This window comes from Bos indicus, chromosome 19 (genome assembly GCF_029378745.1).
Source record: "Bos indicus isolate NIAB-ARS_2022 breed Sahiwal x Tharparkar chromosome 19, NIAB-ARS_B.indTharparkar_mat_pri_1.0, whole genome shotgun sequence".
In the NCBI taxonomy this organism is placed as follows: domain Eukaryota; kingdom Metazoa; phylum Chordata; class Mammalia; order Artiodactyla; family Bovidae; genus Bos; species Bos indicus.
The window spans coordinates 35,563,683-35,579,960 of NC_091778.1; the positions used below are offsets into that span (position 1 = coordinate 35,563,683).

The 16,278-nt window shown below is 57.8% G+C and overlaps 2 protein-coding genes across 6 annotated transcripts in view; one reads left to right on the forward strand and one right to left on the reverse strand.

Annotated features, from left to right (window-relative positions):
• The window catches only part of SHMT1 (serine hydroxymethyltransferase 1), a 28,569-nt gene extending 21,234 nt beyond the window's left edge, over positions 1-7,335 (forward strand). For all 5 annotated transcript variants that reach the window (XM_070773176.1, XM_019980834.2, XM_019980835.2 and 2 more), the window contains 9 exons: positions 896-1,011; positions 1,318-1,478; positions 1,861-1,942; positions 2,346-2,558; positions 3,527-3,643; positions 4,474-4,596; positions 5,473-5,589; positions 6,055-6,165; positions 6,388-7,335. In XM_070773176.1, coding sequence (XP_070629277.1) covers positions 896-1,011; positions 1,318-1,478; positions 1,861-1,942; positions 2,346-2,558; positions 3,527-3,643; positions 4,474-4,596; positions 5,473-5,589; positions 6,055-6,165; positions 6,388-6,560 — 1,213 coding nt within the window. In that variant the 3' untranslated portion in view covers positions 6,561-7,335. The remainder of the gene's footprint in view (positions 1-895; positions 1,012-1,317; positions 1,479-1,860; positions 1,943-2,345; positions 2,559-3,526; positions 3,644-4,473; positions 4,597-5,472; positions 5,590-6,054; positions 6,166-6,387) is intronic.
• Positions 7,186-16,182, reverse strand: SMCR8 (SMCR8-C9orf72 complex subunit). The gene is made up of 2 exons (XM_070773175.1): positions 13,327-16,182; positions 7,186-11,047 (listed from the first exon to the last, which is right to left on the reverse strand). The coding sequence occupies exons 1-2, from the start codon at positions 15,687-15,689 to the stop codon at positions 10,594-10,596; spliced, it is 2,817 nt and encodes a 938-aa protein (XP_070629276.1). The 5' UTR covers positions 15,690-16,182; the 3' UTR covers positions 7,186-10,593.
• Positions 16,183-16,278: the final 96 nt, after the last annotated feature.

The following is a 16,278-nucleotide window of genomic DNA, read 5'->3' on the forward strand; positions in this document are numbered from 1 at the left end:
CCAGGGATCACGAGTGAGGTGCTTTCCTGAGTCTTGAGTTTTTCAAGTGAATTTCTGAAACTGAGGGGGTCATTTGTAGCCAACTGGGGCAGCAGTGCTGGTGGCCCAGTGACCAGGGACTTGCCTTTGGCGTTGAAGTGGGGGCAGTCTTGTGGGCCTGCGCCCTCAGCTTGTCGGTCCGCACTGACTCTGGGTGGTCAGTTTGGGAACCAAGTGGAATTGTGGGACACCAAGCTTGTGTTCAAACCCCAGGCTGCCTGGGGTCCCAGTGTTTCTAGTTGACCCTGGAGGATATACTTTGGTGCCTCTGTCCAGAGATGCGGTGCTACAGCCTTGCTGCTTCTTGCTGGGACTGAGGGCATGGTGACCATGGCACACCACCCCTGCCCCCAGCTCTGTTCCCACTACAACAGGAGGAGAGAGGAGCACCCATTCTCTGGCAGGTCAAGTTGACTTGAAGAGCATGGCTTCCGTCCCAGGCCAAAACTAGTCACAAATAATAAAAAAAACATAAGTGCATGATACATTGTGATATGCAATTATTAAACAAAAAATAAAATTTTATTAGAAATGCGAAGTTAATCCCCCCAAACCAGTAACTCCTTCTCCCAGCCCCTGGAAAGCACTGTCCTGCTCCACATGCTATGAATTGATCCCTGGGCAGCTGGCACAGGCCATCACATGGCTGTGACAGTGTCCTCAGGGTTCATCCGAGATGTGGGGTCAGACCTCCCCACAGATGGCAAGACACGGCCACCTGGGCCTGGTGGAAGCCGTCTTGTGGGTTCAGGGTGCGTGTTCTCACCCTTGCTCCTTCATCCCACTAGGAGCCTGGCCTCTGTCCTGCATGCAGAAGTGGCGCCAGTGGGCCTATACCTCCCGCCTTCCTCCGCAGGTACTATGGTGGGACGGAGTTCATCGACGAGCTAGAGGTCCTCTGTCAGAAGCGAGCGCTGCAGGTCTATGGCCTGGACTCCCAGTGCTGGGGGGTTAACGTCCAGCCTTACTCAGGTAATGGCCAGGTCCAGACAAGCCTGGGTGGCCCCCTTCCTGCCAGCCTCCTGGGGCTCCCTGAAAAGGAGAGTATAAGCAGGACACCCTGCCAGATGGGGGAGATGAGGTCTCCCCCATCCCCCTCAACTGCCTACTGCATGCATGCCTCCTGGGTACCCCACCCCTATCTCTGAATGTCCCTGCTACTTACTCGGGCACCTGGGTCCAGGAGAGGGCATGGCAGCAGCCAGGCTGTTGCGGCCACTTGTGATTGATGGCCTTGTGGGCAGGAGTAATTGTGCCTCCCGGGTCTGTCCACTCCAGGCTCCCCAGCAAACTTCGCAGTGTACACGGCCCTGGTGGAGCCCCATGGCCGCATCATGGGCCTGGACCTGCCAGATGGGGGCCACCTGACCCATGGGTTCATGACTGACAAGAAGAAGATTTCTGCCACGTCCATCTTTTTTGAATCTATGCCCTACAAGGTACGGGTGTGTGTGTCTCCACTCTGTGGCTTGTTTCTCAAAACTTCCTCACTGGCCATGCCTGTAGGAATAAGGAGCTTCATTTCCAAGGCACTTCAGGAAGTCTCGTCATCACTGTCTCTCATCTCCCTGCTCTGGGGACCCTTGGGTGTTCACGGCTCGCTGGAACCCCCCAGGGCATCCTGTCCGAGAGTGACGATACCTGACTGTTTTAAACAGTTGTGCCTGTCTTGCCTTCGAGTCCTGGTCAGGGGCGAGGGCAGCAGAGGGGTCTAGGCAAGGGGAGGGAGTCCTCTTACCCTCAACAGCTGGGTGTGCTCTGGCGGAGTGGCCCGTGTGGCTGGAGGGAGCAGTGTGAGCCCAGTCTCTGTGACATCCACAGGTGAATCCCGATACCGGCTACATCAACTACGACCAGCTGGAGGAGAACGCCCGCCTCTTCCACCCGAGGCTGATAATTGCTGGTGAGAGCGGGCCAGGGCCCCAGCCCCCACACGGGAGGTGTGCTCTTCCACCACGTGCTGGTCCCTGCTGGCTTTGCTGTGCAGCCGGGCTGCTCGGGTCTGAGTATCTCCGTCTCTCTCGGGACTGTTAGTACTGCCCTGCTCTCCAGAAGCATCTGGACACACTGGCCCCTGTCGAGCTGGAGTGGTAACAGTGGGGAAACTGTCCCCCCGATCCTGTGACACAGGAGCAGAGGACAGGGTTGCTTTTGGCACGGATGGGATTTCTCGAACCTTAGAGGGAGCAGCCCCGGCTTTCAGGCAGGCACACTGGGTGGGCGGGGCAGGGGCTCTGCTCGTACTGGAGCTGACTGCCAGCCAAGGTCTCTCCAAGGGTGACTCCACATCACCCTTGCCATCTCAGGGACTAGCTGCTACTCCCGGAACCTGGACTACGCTCGGCTGCGCAAGATCGCTGATGACAACGGGGCGTACCTCATGGCCGACATGGCACATGTCAGTGGGCTGGTGGCGGCCGGCGTGGTGCCTTCGCCCTTCGAGCACTGCCACGTGGTGTCCACCACCACCCACAAGACCCTGCGGGGCTGCCGCGCCGGCATGATCTTCTACAGGAAGGGTGCGCTTATCCCTGGGGGGGGTCGGGGTCCTGTGAAGAGCCGGGGGCGAGAGCACAGCAGTCCAGGTCGTGGGGCAGGAGGGCGGGGAGGGGTCTGGATGACGGAGCCTTTGTTTGGGGTTTCCATTCCCGAGAAGCCAGATGAGGGTCCCACGGTCCTTCAGCCCTAGATGGTACCGGTGACTAAGCTCCATCAACAGAGACAACCCACTCTGGGGACCGAGTCTCTTTGACCCCTGAAAGACCCCCTTGCCCAGCCCCTGGCTAGGGCTGGACACACCATTGCCCACTGGGCCTCCAGGGCCCTGCTGCTCCTTGGAGGCCCCTCCCCAGCTGCTTTAAGCTTTCCAAGGCCAGCAGCCTTTCCCACCCACCTGGGAGACATTTGTTTCCCTGCTGTACGTTGGTGGTACTTGACTGACCCAGTCACAGAGCAAGGCCTGGCTCTGCCACAGAAGTGCTGTGTGATCTTGGGCTAGTTGTGCAGCCCCTCTGTGCCTTGTTTCCTCACCTCCGGATCATCACAATAGCGCCTGTCCCTTGGGATGGCTGTCGTGAGGATTAAATGAATGAATTTAGGGAAGCTGCTCAGAGCAGTTCCCGGCTCACAAGAAGCTCAGTGGAGATGCTGGAAGCTCCCATCCCTGATCCTTAACTATTCTCAGAAAGGAAGCTTCTTTCCCATTTCTGGCCCAGTGAGCCCCATCTCCTCCAGAGGCATCATCTTGGACGGCTCTTTGAGAAACTGCCGAAGGTGTACTCCTTGTTCCTGTCTTGATGGAGGGATATTTTCATCCTTCCTTTAATCTCTAAAGCTTGGTTCCCCCTCCCTTGACCCCTCAGGAGCAAGCACCCTCCCTGGTCTGCAGTGTCAGCTCCAGGAGTGGGGTCTGGGCCAGGTCTGTGTCCAGGCAGGGAGAGGACAGAGGGGACAGCCTGTCCCATGTCCCATGTTGTCCTTCATCCAGGAGTGCGCAGTGTGGACCCCAAGACAGGCAGAGAGACTCGCTACAACCTGGAGTCGCTCATCAACTCTGCTGTGTTCCCAGGCCTGCAAGGGGGACCCCACAACCACGCCATTGCTGGTAATGCACCCTACCCCATGGCTTCCCTGCTGCTACCCACCCCCCACGCCCGGTCCCCACCTTGCTCACGACCCCACCCCACCCCAGGCAGAAGCAGTTCTCTGGTGGTACACAAGCCTTAGAGAATCTGTGATGACCTCAGAGTTACTTCTCCATCTTTGGAGAAAAGCAGTTGGTGGAGGAGCCGGGGTCAAGGTGTCACTTCCCTTTCAACCAGTGTTTGCAAGGAGGGATGTGGAGGAAGCAGTGAAGGGCGAGTTTTAGGTTTGGGGCTGGGCGGGGTGGCTCCCTTTACACTCCCAGCTCAGCGCCCAGGTGCCCCAGCTCTGTGATGGTGGGGTGTCCATCCACTGGCCACTCCAGCCCTTTCCACATGCTGACTGGAGGCTCCTGTGCCAGGACTCGGGCAGGTAGCTTGCATCCTCCTCCATCTTTGGTGCCCCTTTAAGCAGCCGTTGGGATGGAACAAATCCAGAGGAGCCTGGATGAACTGGTGGATCGGCCACTCCTCTCCCCTGCTCTGCTCTGAAAGCTGCTTCACTTCGCATCAAAGCAGTGGCAGCTAAGTGAAGCATGTCCCACATCCACTTTGCTGGGGACAGGGAGCCGCTCTCCCATGGCGATCTTAGTCTGGAACTTCATGCTGGACAGGGGCTGCCTGAAAAACTCTTGTTTAGAGAGGTCTGGAGAGCCAGCCAGGGAACGGCAGGGTTAAAATGGGATCATTTGGGAGGAGATGTAACCCTGCCTTGGTGACACTGAGAAGCTTGGATGCCTGAGTGGAGACAGGTGTTTCTTTGACTCACGGTCTGCCTTTCATTTCCTGCCAGGGGTCGCGGTTGCTCTGAAGCAGGCCATGACTCCAGAATTCAGAGCCTACCAGCGCCAGGTGGTGGCCAACTGCAGGGCTCTGGCCGAGGCCTTGATGGGACTGGGCTACAGAGTGGTCACAGGTACAGCCGGAAGTGAGCCCATGGGGTGGCCCTGCTCCTCGTCCCATCTCCGTCCAGGTGTGGCAGTAGGTCGTGGCCTGGGCAGGTGGCCATAGCTCTGGGGTGACTCAGGAGTCCCAGCTCTGGACACATGACCTCTGGATTCAAACCTTGAAACATCCTTGCGAATCACTGGTCTTGTTTTACAAATGGGCATCTGAGGTTCCTAAAGCCACACGACTACTGGAGTTAGGGGCAGTGAGGGTAGGGGTAGGAGGATGGGTCGAGGGCCAAGGGTCAGCTTAGGCCATGACCATTTTTGAAGTCAGTGGCTGGGGATTATGCAGGGTTCATTCACAGTGAAGATCACGTGCTTGAGAGATGCCTGGGAGGCCAGGGGCTGTTCTAGAAAGTTCTTCCATACCCTCACCTACACCACTTTGAAGATACAATCACCTTGGCAGGATTAGGGGTAAAGCACATGACGTGCCAGTTACCCGGGCACCTCCATTGCCCCCTGCCCGCTGCCCTGAGGCCCCTTAGAGGGAGCCTTGAAGATGGATCTAGAGACAAGTGGGAAATTCCCAAGGGGGGTCGTCACCCCGACAGGCTTCCGGGAGCTGGTGGGTTGGGATGCAGCCATGGGCCATTTGGGCTGGCCATACACCCTCAGCCCCCTCTGCATTCTCCGGTTCCCTTTCTCAACTACTCTGTGCTTCATCTCAAACCCTGAGGCCCTGGGTCTTCAGCAGGTGATGACAGCCCTGCAGGACACGTGGTGGGGTCACCTTCCTGACCTCACCTGCTGTAGCCCCCTTGCACCCTGCCACTTCTTTGGAAGAGGGATCCCTGTGCTCAGCACAGGATCACCTTCCATGTCTCCCACCTGGTTTCCAGGGGGTTCTGACAACCACTTGATCCTCGTGGACCTCCGCTCCAAAGGCACAGATGGCGGCAGGGCAGAGAAGGTGCTGGAAGCCTGCTCCATTGCCTGCAATAAGAACACCTGCCCAGGTGAGCATCCTTGGTCCTCTCCTGTCTGGACCTCTTGGGGCTGATGGTGACTTGCTCTGGGGACAAGATGTGCTGTGTAGGACAGGAGCCAGGCTTTCCCCCGCTGCCTGCCCCCTCTGATGAGACACTGAGCCTGCCCAGGACAGAGCAGGAGAGGGTGCGGGAGGTGGGGGCCCTCTGGAAAACTGGATTTCTCAGCGGCTCATGAGTAAGATGTGGGAGATGCATCTCAGATGCAGATGTGAATGCCTGGTGTCAGGAGCAAGGACCACATCCAGGAGGCCACTTCCTGGTATTTAAAGTAGTGCAGCCGACACCTGGCTCCACCTCCTGGCTTCTGCCTTCCGCTCTGGCCCCCTTGGGCTGTGTCTGCTTGAGTGGTATCTTCAGGCCCATTCCTTTTGCCTATGCGTCCCTTTTTGGTTCAGGGGGGTCAGTGGAAGACAGAGCCTGTTTATCTTGAAGGTGATAAAAGTGCGCTACGGCCCAGTGGGCTGCGCCTGGGGACCCCAGCATTGACCTCCCGAGGGCTCTTGGAAGAAGATTTCCAAAAGGTCGCCCATTTCATTCACAGAGGTGAGGGGGAGGCATGGCTGCTGGCCATGCTGGGCTGTGGGATGGCGGGGGAGGACTGCTCTCGTCAGGGCCGGTGATGGCCAGGGGACAGGACCTCGCCCAGCAGAATACATGGGCAGAGAGGGTGGCGGGCGTGGGTGGGAGGCACACACTGGGGCCTGGACGGCAGAGCAGTTGGCTGGCTGCTGGGCACGTGGGCAGTGGTGTCTCTCGCTGGCACAGGCATAGAGCTGACCCTGCAGATCCAGGACGCCGTAGGGGTGAAGGCCACCCTGAAGGAGTTCATGGAGAAGCTGGCAGGGGCCGAGGAGCACCAGCGGGCCGTGGCGGCCCTCAGGGCAGAGGTGGAGAGCTTCGCCACCCTATTCCCGCTGCCTGGCCTGCCTGGCTTCTAGAGGAGTGCCTGCCTGCCCAAGGACCCAGCACCCTGTGGGCCCCACACAGGCCTTCCCAAAGGCCTCTTTTCAGAATTTGCTACCTTTTTTACCTGCTGCACAAATCAACATTTAAAGCTTCTGGGACAAGTTATGAAGGAGTATAAATCTGAACCTCACCTTCTTGCAGCTTCAAATACAGTTATCATGGGAAAATGGAATACAATTTAGCCATTCCACCTTAATTATCCAGATGAGTGTGGGCACAGCTACTGGGAAGACACTGGGACCTTTACCGCATCTTGATCCCCTGGGCTTCCCGACATTGCAACAAATAGAAGCACTGAGCTGCTGCTATGACACCAGACAAGGGCTCAGCTCTGATGTGAGTGAGGAAGGAGCATCCTGGCCTGTGCTTTCAACCAGAATCCCAAGTCAGATGATTTTGTTCAGGTGCCACCCGGCTAGGTGGGAGTCCGGCTCTCACACCTGGGGAGGAGGGGGATGTTTGTGGTTTCCTCTCCCAGTCTGGAATGGGCAACCCTGGAAGCCAGTCTGGAGCCACCAAGGTCCAGACGACCATTTCCCTCCCCTGATCAGGAAACCAGAGGTCACCTTCCCAGAGAAACTTTATTTTCCACAAATATCAAGTGCAAAACATAGATGACCATTTTTAATAAGCACAGTCAAATTTTTAACCACAGGATGTCTACAAGAATTATAGTTTTAAAAAATACAACCAATTTTTGTATTTCAAAAATATCTCAACTCAAATAAATTAATTTCTTAAAAAGTACACTTTTCATACTATTTGTTTGGCATGACTGGTTAAACTGGTGTAGCCACACCGAGAGCTGTGGGCACACACATGTGCAGCGTGCTCTCACCCTGCAGTGCCCACAGCTCACCCGGGGGACCCACACTCACACATGACAAGGAACATGCAATAATAAAATAGCCTTTAAAAAAGTGACAAATACGACTTGGTCACGCCCTATGCTTCTCACCGTGGCCTGAACGCAGCTGTGGGTGGGGGCTCCAGCGCAGCGGGCAGGGCAGCCGCCACCTCTGGAGGCTGTGGGGTCGTCATACTGCCCGGCCTGAGACAAAGGGGCATCCCCAGGCTGCCGCACGCCCACCCCACACGCCTGCTCCCTCCTCCCCACAGCAGTGGTAACCAAACCTCCTCAGGTAGGGCCAGTGTGCTCAAACCCTAGCTGAAGCTGGTTTTCCTTCTGGGCAGAAGTAGAGATTTGATGCTTTGTCTGCTAATGCTGTCTTTCTTTAAAATTTCAGTTTTAGCAGTTTCTATCACAACACTGGGGAAAAGCCAGAAAGCCAGCTGGTTTGCTTCACAGCACGAGCCAAGGCACTTTCTCAAGCCTCTAGGGAGATGGGAAAGGCTGTCCACTAGCCGAGGGCTCCTGTCTGTGTGGAGACCATGTGGCAGCGGCAGCATCATGGACTGAGTGGAGAAGCTGGCCGGGCAGGCAACATCAGGCCAGGGAGGGGGCGGCAAGCTGTGTGCAGGGTCGTCTGGACTGCTTGGCCTCTGGGGACGTGTCATGAGCTGCAGCAGCACTTGGGGGAGAATCTATCAGCCTTCCTGTGACTTGTCACTAGTTTGGGGGTGAAATTTACAATCTCTGCAGGTGGTAACTGACCTAAAACAAGATGTTAAGAACCAACTGGGAAATGACCTGGGATCAGTTTCTACTGAAGGAGCAAGCCCCCCAGGGGCTGTAAAAGGGTTCGGCGGGTGTGGAGCTTCTGGAAATCTCTTAACTGCCAGCTTGAGCAGGTTCTTCATAACCTGGACTACTTTAAAAAGGTGGTGGCAGGGGGGCGCGGTGCACGTAACAGACTGGAAGTGAAGCTGAAACCAACCTCAAGGTTTTGGTGCCTGGGCCTCCAAGGTGACACCAGGACTGAACAAGGGGTGCTAACACCCTGATTTCTTAAGTGTCTTGGTGTTTGAACACTTATTATTACAGAGCAAACAAGATGAGCTGCTGCACAGGCTACCATCGCTCAGACTGGGTGCGTCTGACACTTCTGGCAGGTTCCGGAACTGTGGCAGGGCAGGGAGAGCCTGGTTCCCTTTCGAGATCCTCTGAAGAGAAACATACTTGCCATCAAGCAAGCCTGTGAAACAGCCACACTGCAGAGCTGGCGTCTAACCAACATTTAAATGCTGGAGTTCAACCACTAGTTAGCAAAGGCTACTTCTAAGTGAAGACACAGCTCAAGGGACTGGCTCCCGGGTGCCCACTCTGTGGCTGCCCCATGGCCAGGCCTGCTCACACCAGCCAGGCTTGCCCTCCACACCCTGGGGGTCTCCTGACCACTTAAGGTGTAGCTTCTGCACAAATACTCTCCAGAATTGGACTTTTGCTTCAAGGAGGCCAGTGTGACTGACCTGCTGCCCCTCCCAGCTTCCCAAGTAAGAGGTGTGAACTGCTGAGTCCATGCTGATGGCCCAGGAACAAAACAGGTGGGCCAGTGATCACCTTGTATCTGGTCACTGGAGCCCCATGGCCCACCAATCTTCCCTCGACGTAAGGTGTCACAAAAGCTCATGTCCCAGGAGGCCCAAGTAGACACAATCAGCCACCTACCTGGAAACAAAGCAGCCTCAGAACACGAGGAGCGGGGAGTGGGGAGTAACAGGAGGACAGTCTTCCTGCCTGTACCCACACTGCACATTTAAAAGCTGCCGGGCCATCCCCGGAGACGCCTCTGGGGGAACACAGGTGACAGCACAGGTACACAGCCGAGAAGACAAGGCGACACAATGCCCCCAAGGGGCCTCAGTCACAGACTCTGGAGCAGGACCAGCCCTCCAGCGGGAATGGAGGCCCTGAGCAGAAGCCCAGGCAGGGAGAAGCCACCAGACTGAGGTGACATGGAGCCAACAACACGGAATGCTGCCCCAGCAGACTTGCACACACATGCTCAGGAGCAACCACTGTGGCTGGTTCAGGTGTGTTTATCACAATTTGGGGAAACGTAAAGCAGTAACACCAAGAGTTCTCTCTACTTTAGGAAAAACAGCATGAGGAAAAGAAGGTACAAAAGTCTCAAGATTGCAAAAACCACCCATCTATATACATCAGGGGTAACTGTCAGAGCCTCGGGGGTCCTGGTGGGTGAAGGTGTGGGGGACTCGGGGTGGGGGGGGGGCTGCAGCAGAGCAAGCTGCCGTAAGGTGCCCACGCTCCAGGCCAGCACAGCCCCTGAGGCAGATCACTGAGACTGCCACACAGCCTTCCTGGAGACCCCAGCCTGGTGGCTGGCTGAGTAGGACCCAGCGGCCGCCAGGCCCGTGACACCCCACGAGGTAGTGAAGTGGTTGCAAAGGTTTGCTGTGGGTGTGAGGACTGGGGTGACCTCTGCCAACTGAGCTCCAGCCTGTCGGCAGACCCTTTGAAAGAACAGAGTAGGATCATCTGGCCAGGGGGGTGGACAGGGCTGGCTCTTCCTCGAGGAACCCCGTGGCCTTGTCTCCGGGGCTCCCCACCCCCGAGAACAGATCTGAAAATTGGGTGCCAGTGACTCCGCTCACTCCTGCTGAACTGGAGAGCCCAGTGACAGGCGCCTCCATGCCTGGTCAGGAGGTGAGGCCTGGGTAGGGTGCCTTCAGGAGCCTCCCTGAGAGGGCGGCTCCACGAAGCCGAGTGAAGAGCCTCGTCCTGCTTCCCGTGTCCTCCAAGCAACAGCTGCCCCCCTGATCTTGCTTGTGTGAGTGTCCAGAGAACCTGCCCGCAACCAGCGTGGTCCTCCACATGGGCTCTGCCCCGCTGCCCTAATCCACCACTGAGACTTTCTTCTGTCCCAGCCTCTGGGCCTGACGCCAACCACTCTCCTCCAAGGGACACTGCCAGAGGGCCAGGCCCTCCACCCTTGCCCAGAGGCACCTGGGAACCATGGCTGCTGCCTTGGTGTCCTTCCCGCTGACAACAGCAGGAGTCCAAACAGCTCAGAGGACCGCTCAGTCATGCCAACCCCTCCCCAACCCTGGGCCACAGGTCTCAGTCACCGAGGCGGGCTGGACTCAGATCTTGTACAGAAAGCTGGGCACGTAGTCGAACCTGAGGGCAGGCTGGCTGGTCCCGCGCCGCTCCTGCGTGTAGTGCAGCCGCAGCAGCTCCGCCAGGTACCGCACCACCTTGACGTCCTCATGCACTAGCCCCAGTGTCAGCTGCAGGAAGCTGGCCTGGCGACTGGCAGCCAGCTCCGGGGCCTCACCGCCGTGCGCGGGCAGGTGCAGGTGATGGCAGAAGGTGTAGAGGAAGGCCTTGGCACACAGCTGTGCGAGCATGCTCTGCACGTGCAGGAAGTAGGTGCTGCCCCGCCGGATGTGTGTACGGTGGTCCGCCAGCCGTGGCACCAGGGTGCCCCTGTAGAGCGGGCAGCGCAAGGTCTTCCGGTCCAGGTCAAGGATGCTCGTGTAGCGGCTATAGCGGCTCAGGGCGTGCAGGGCACTGGCACTGGCGGGGGATGCCACCCTGAAACACACAGATCAAGGTCAGGGGGCAGAAGCTGGGATGGGCCCCCTCTCAAGAGGCCAGCCCCGGCCAGCCCCACTCGCTGGTGCTCTCTGGAAGGCAAATGTGGTCGCGAAGATCTTCACGGCTCCTCAGCCCTCATGATGGAGGTCAAATCCTAGTGTGGCTCATGAAGCCCTGATGACCGCTTTCTGCTGGTCTCTGAGGCCCAGCTGTTAGTTCCCTGGGGACTCTCCTGCAGCCATGCCAAGCTTTCCAGTGGGGGGGCAGGTTCTGCTCTGCCTGAACACCAGGCCCTTTCTGCTGTGCCTGGCTTATGACAACTCAAACCTCACCCAGCCTCCCTGACCTCCGTGTGCACCTGTTTCTTCCTCTGTTACCTAGTCAAGTCCCTTTACTTCTGAGCCTTGTCTGTGAGGCAGACGCTGGTCCTAGCTACTGGGTCACCTCAGAGGGCAAGTCCGGGGTGCTCAGGACAGCGCTTGGCCCTTACCCCGAGCCTGGTGCTGACCAGTGTGGTGCCAGGAGCTTCTGCAGACTTGGATCTGTAACCCATGCAGCACCCTGCATGTCAGAGGCAAGAAGGTGGGTGGGGTTCGCTCAGCAAGGGAAGGAGTGCCAGGGGAGGCGGGGTAGGGACTGTCCTGGGTCCAGCTCTCAGATTCCATATTGACTTAGCACATGGGACCAAGTGCAGTGGACACACAGAGGCACCCTCTGCTTGGACCCTCTAGCACTGACCCTCAGGGGCCTCGACCTGCCTCGTATCTCAGTGTCCAACCTACCTGCCGGCCTGGCTCACCACCCACCTCAGCTCTGAGCACCCCTGGGGCCCAGGTTCAACGTGCATCCCAGGGGGCAGCCCTTTCCTGCTCTGAAGGGCAGCTGCAGGACCCCCGCCCTAGCCTTGGTTCATCCCCTCAGAGTGCCCCCCACCTCATTGCTGCTCACTGCCCAGGACACCTTTAGAGAAGCCGCAGCAAGCCCAGTCCCCACTCTCCTCCTGGTCCTTCGGTCAACCCTCCAGCGACAGGTGCCCTGGAGGGCAAGGCCCCCAGCCTGTCCACTGTGGCTCACACCCAAGCAGGACCCTCTGGGGGCACATGTCCCAATTCTCAACCCCTGTGCACTCGGGAGCTCTGGGAGGGAGGGCTCACGGCACGAGTCATCAGACAACCTCCAAGGTCTCAGCTGCCACTGTTGACGGGTCTCCCACTTTCCTGGAGGAACCCTCCATGACTCCAAGGCCAGGGGCCAGGGCCTGGCTCTGCCCCTGCCACCCAGCCTACCTTCCTCAGGGCAGGTCTTCACCCCGTGGACATCAGAGCAGCAGACAGGGATCAGACACAATTGGCCCAACACCCAGCCCACGGAGAGGTCACAGCTGGAGTGGGAGCAGGGCAGCCTGTCACAGGGATGCCCCACTGTGGACACATCTGTAGTCCAGCCTTGGGCACAGTGGCTGCCACTTATCAGCCTCAGTAAACACCTGGCAAATGACTGCTCAGTGATGCAACCCTCCTATTTCCCCAGAAGGGAGGAGGGCCCTGCCTGGGTGCCCACTGCAAGGGAGCAACTCAAGCATGCCCTTCTCTATGGTCCAGGGACTGGACTCCAGCTATCACCCCTCTCAATGCCCGCATGTTGCAGGTGAGCAAAGGCAGGTTTGGGGAGAGGAGCGAGGAGGCTGAGCCCAGAGCACATTCAAGGACAGGAGTCCTTCAAGCTAGACAAACAGAGTGGAAAACCCCAAAAGGAACTGCTAAAGCACAAGGGAGTGAAGTGGAGACAGAGTTTTTAAGAGGTGGAGGAATCGGCTCTCACAGCCGACAGGACAGTGGAGGGGGAGCCAGGAAGGCTGCCTTTCCCAGCACTGCTACCCTCCTAAGACCCAGACCTCGCCTCAGTCATTTACACCATAGTGTGAACTAGAGACTCAGCAGGGACCTGAGATCCAGAAGTCCAGTCATTCCCAAACCTTGCTGCAAACCACGTGACTCCACTTCATACCCTAAGCCAACCCGATCAGAATCTCTGCAGGTGGGGCCAAGGAGCCTGTGATTCTAGAAATTGCTCCCAAACAGTTTTGATACAACAAGGTACAGACCAGGGTCAGGAACCACTTCGCAACCGAAGTCCCTTTGGAAAGGATCTGCCCAAAGTGACACAGTGAGTTGGTGTGGGGCCCCCCACAGGACCCATGAACCTCACCCCAAGGGATGGCCACCTGACAGCTCATCTCCTACGGCCAGGGCCTGTCCCACCCCGTGACCAGTTACCTCTGCAGGCCAATAAGCTTCCACTTCTGGAAGTCCGTGATGTGCAAAGGGGAGGAGAGCCAGTGCTTCACGGGTTTGCCATGGCGGCCGTAGCCAGGGACAAAGATGGAGAGCGCAGTCACCAGCTTCCTGACCATGGCCTCCTCTTCCCCCAGGACCACCAGCGTCCTCCCGCTGAGCAGGGAGTAGATGGCTGGGTGGGCAAACGGGTACTGGCGGATGAACTTTAAGGCGTTCTGGCCTGCCCTCTTCTTGTGCCTCTCGGAAGAGGGGCCAGCAGGAGGCATGGAGGAGGGAGTCCTGTCGGAGCTGGTGGAGGCTACGCTGCTCCCATAGCTGGTGGCATCGGAGTGGTCATCCAGGCTGGTCTTACTGCCGTCTAGGCTGGTCAGCAGGTGGCTCGGGTCCAGCTCATAAGCAGGGAAGCCTTCACAACTATTGTCTCGGGAAGAAGGACTGGCATTTTCCACCGAGAAGTCCACATGGAACCCTTGGTCCTTCTGCCGGTAGCGCTGTGGGGGAACGCTCACGACCCCGTCCTCATCGGAGAGTGTGTGGCCTGGGGTGGAGAGCGGCACCAGCAGAGCACCAGCTTCCCTCCCGATGCAGCAGGAGGCATCTGTCTGCAGCAAAGCGAGGCCCGAGCTGCCCTCCTCGGCCTCCCCCGCCTCCGGTGGGCTGATGCCTGCCTGGAAGTGGATGGCCCCCTGGCTGCCTTCTGCGTAGGACTCCTCCTCATTAATGGCACTTGGATAGCTGGCCTTGAAGTCGTCAGGGATGAGGGCCTCAGAGGGGCAGGTGCTGAGGACTTCGATGCTGTCCCCGCTGATGGTCCTGTGGCTGACTGCCTTGCTCCGGACGACCTGGGGGCTCAAGGGCACTGTGAGGCTGGACTGGCTCTCAGACTTCGACAGCACAGAGGTGGGTTTCTCTGTGCCCAGAACCTCGATGCTCTCTCCGCTACTAACGCTCCCTTTCATGTCCATCTCCAGGTAGTCCAAGTTCTCCTGGGGGTCAAAACTGCTTGATTCCATCACGGCCGCTTCCCTTGATGCCTCATCCCCAAGGTCCTGCTCCATCTTGATGAGCACGGACTCCACACTGGATTTGTAGGAGCCCACGCTGATTAATACTTGAGGAACCAAACAGTCTTCTGGAGACTCAGAAGGCGGCCTGTAGTGATGGGGCTTAGAGACTGTGCTCTCCTGTTTCTCAGCCAGTCTGTCGCTGACCTCCACCAAGTCTTCAAAAAGGAAGCTGGTGATGTGCTGCTGCTTCAGGAGTGCTCTGTCAATCTGACTGGTCAGGAGGTAACAAAGGTCCCCTCTGAACATGTGCTCAATGTGGCGGAGCTGCGCCAGGGTCTGGGTGAAGTACTCGGTGTCACAGAGCTCCTCCAAGGTCTTGAGCTTCTTGTCGAAACACTTGGTGGACTTTGCTTTGATGAGTTTCGGGGTGTAGGAGGGTCTGCAGGCATAATGGTCGGTGTCAGCAGACTCTTCAGGGTCAGAGGTAGTGGCTGCCTGGCTGGGCGGATCCTGGATGTGCTCCGATTCCCTAGGACACAAACTGGACCCCCTCAACTTGCGATGAGGGTATGAGCGTATCTGCCTTAGAAGGTCTTGATGTTCGATGATGGACTTCTCTACACTGGCCAGTTCATTGGCCTTCTCGATGGCCTGAGATGAGTAAAACCCTTTGTCATTAGCTTTCTTCTGGATCTCTGTCTCCGTGTGTAGCACTGTCCTGGTGTAATCCAAATCTTTCAGTTTTTTTTCAAGTTCCCCGGCAAAAGCCTTCCTGTTGCCTGTCTTCAAGCACTCTGATGCTTTGGAAAATTCAGCTGAGAGCTCCTGGAACTGCTGCATAATTTTGTGCTGGTCTGCCGAGATATAAGCCATACAAAAGGGCCTCACGAAGCCGCGGGCCTCCAGGTCGTACAGGGTGAGATGGTGCACGTAAGCAAAGGCCCCTTCCTTGGAGTCACCCAGCACCACCTTGGAGTCCTCCACGAAGTTCAGTTTGGGGTAGGCAGAGCCAGGAGGATGCCCCACGAAGGAGGCCTGGTAATCCACAGACATGATCCGCAAAGAGAAGTAATTGAGATCAAAATTACCAAAAACTTTGGTGTCATTGGGGATGGTCAGTAAGGGCTGGGGTCCCACCTGCTCAGAGAATTCGGAAATAAGGATGAAGTCCCGAGAGAACTTGGCCCCGGACAGTTTGGACCATGGATTGGCTCCTTGGCTGGCGAAGGGGAAGAGCGGCACCGAGTACTCCTCGGGCAGTGCCGGCTCATTGTAAGGCTCCTCCTCGTACTCGTCCTCTTTGGTGAAGGCCACCACGTCAGGGGCGCTGATCATATTTTCAGGTATATGGGAAGAACATGGAGAGGAAGTAGAACAGATGCGGAGGTAGCCAACGCGGGGGAGCCAGGCCTCTGGAGGAGGAAGCAAAGTCCCTGCGGAGCAGTCTTCTTTGCGTCCTCAGGGGTCCGAGGCTGCCAATCACAAACCGGAGGTTCGAGTTCTCGCAGCCCCTCAAAGGTGTGGCTCCTTCAAGGGTTCCGGAGGCCTCAGGAGACCCCAGGAACTCCGCAGGTCAGGAAGACCCAGGAGACTGGTTGCCCTTCGCCTCCTCCCGCGACCGCGGCGGGCACCCGCAGCGAGGTCACCGGCGCTCCCCCGAGCACACCACCACGGCAACAGCCCCACCTCAGGACAGTTGCCCAGTGCGCGGCTGCGGGCTGCGGCACGGACCAGCCAAGCGTGACGACTCCCACGGCCCGAAGGCAGAAACCGTCACGGCTCCTCGGACGCCACAACCCGGATCCAGCTACCGCGGCGCCGCCATCTTGGTGTCACATGACTCGAGCTGTCGTGCCGCGTGACCCGGAAACGTCCGCGTCAACTTCCGAACCGGAGAGCTGCGTTTCCCGAGAGCGGAGCGGGA

What these genes read in the sequence shown, in the direction of transcription:
- SMCR8 (XM_070773175.1), bottom strand. Translation starts at nt 15,689, where the DNA reads ATGATCAGCGCCCCTGACGTGGTGGCCTTCACCAAAGAGGACGAGTAC. An exon ending in AAGCTTATTGGCCTGCAGAG is followed by an intron (nt 11,048 to 13,326) that starts GTAACTGGTCAC and finishes TGTGTGTTTCAG; the next exon opens with GGTGGCATCCCCCGCCAGTG.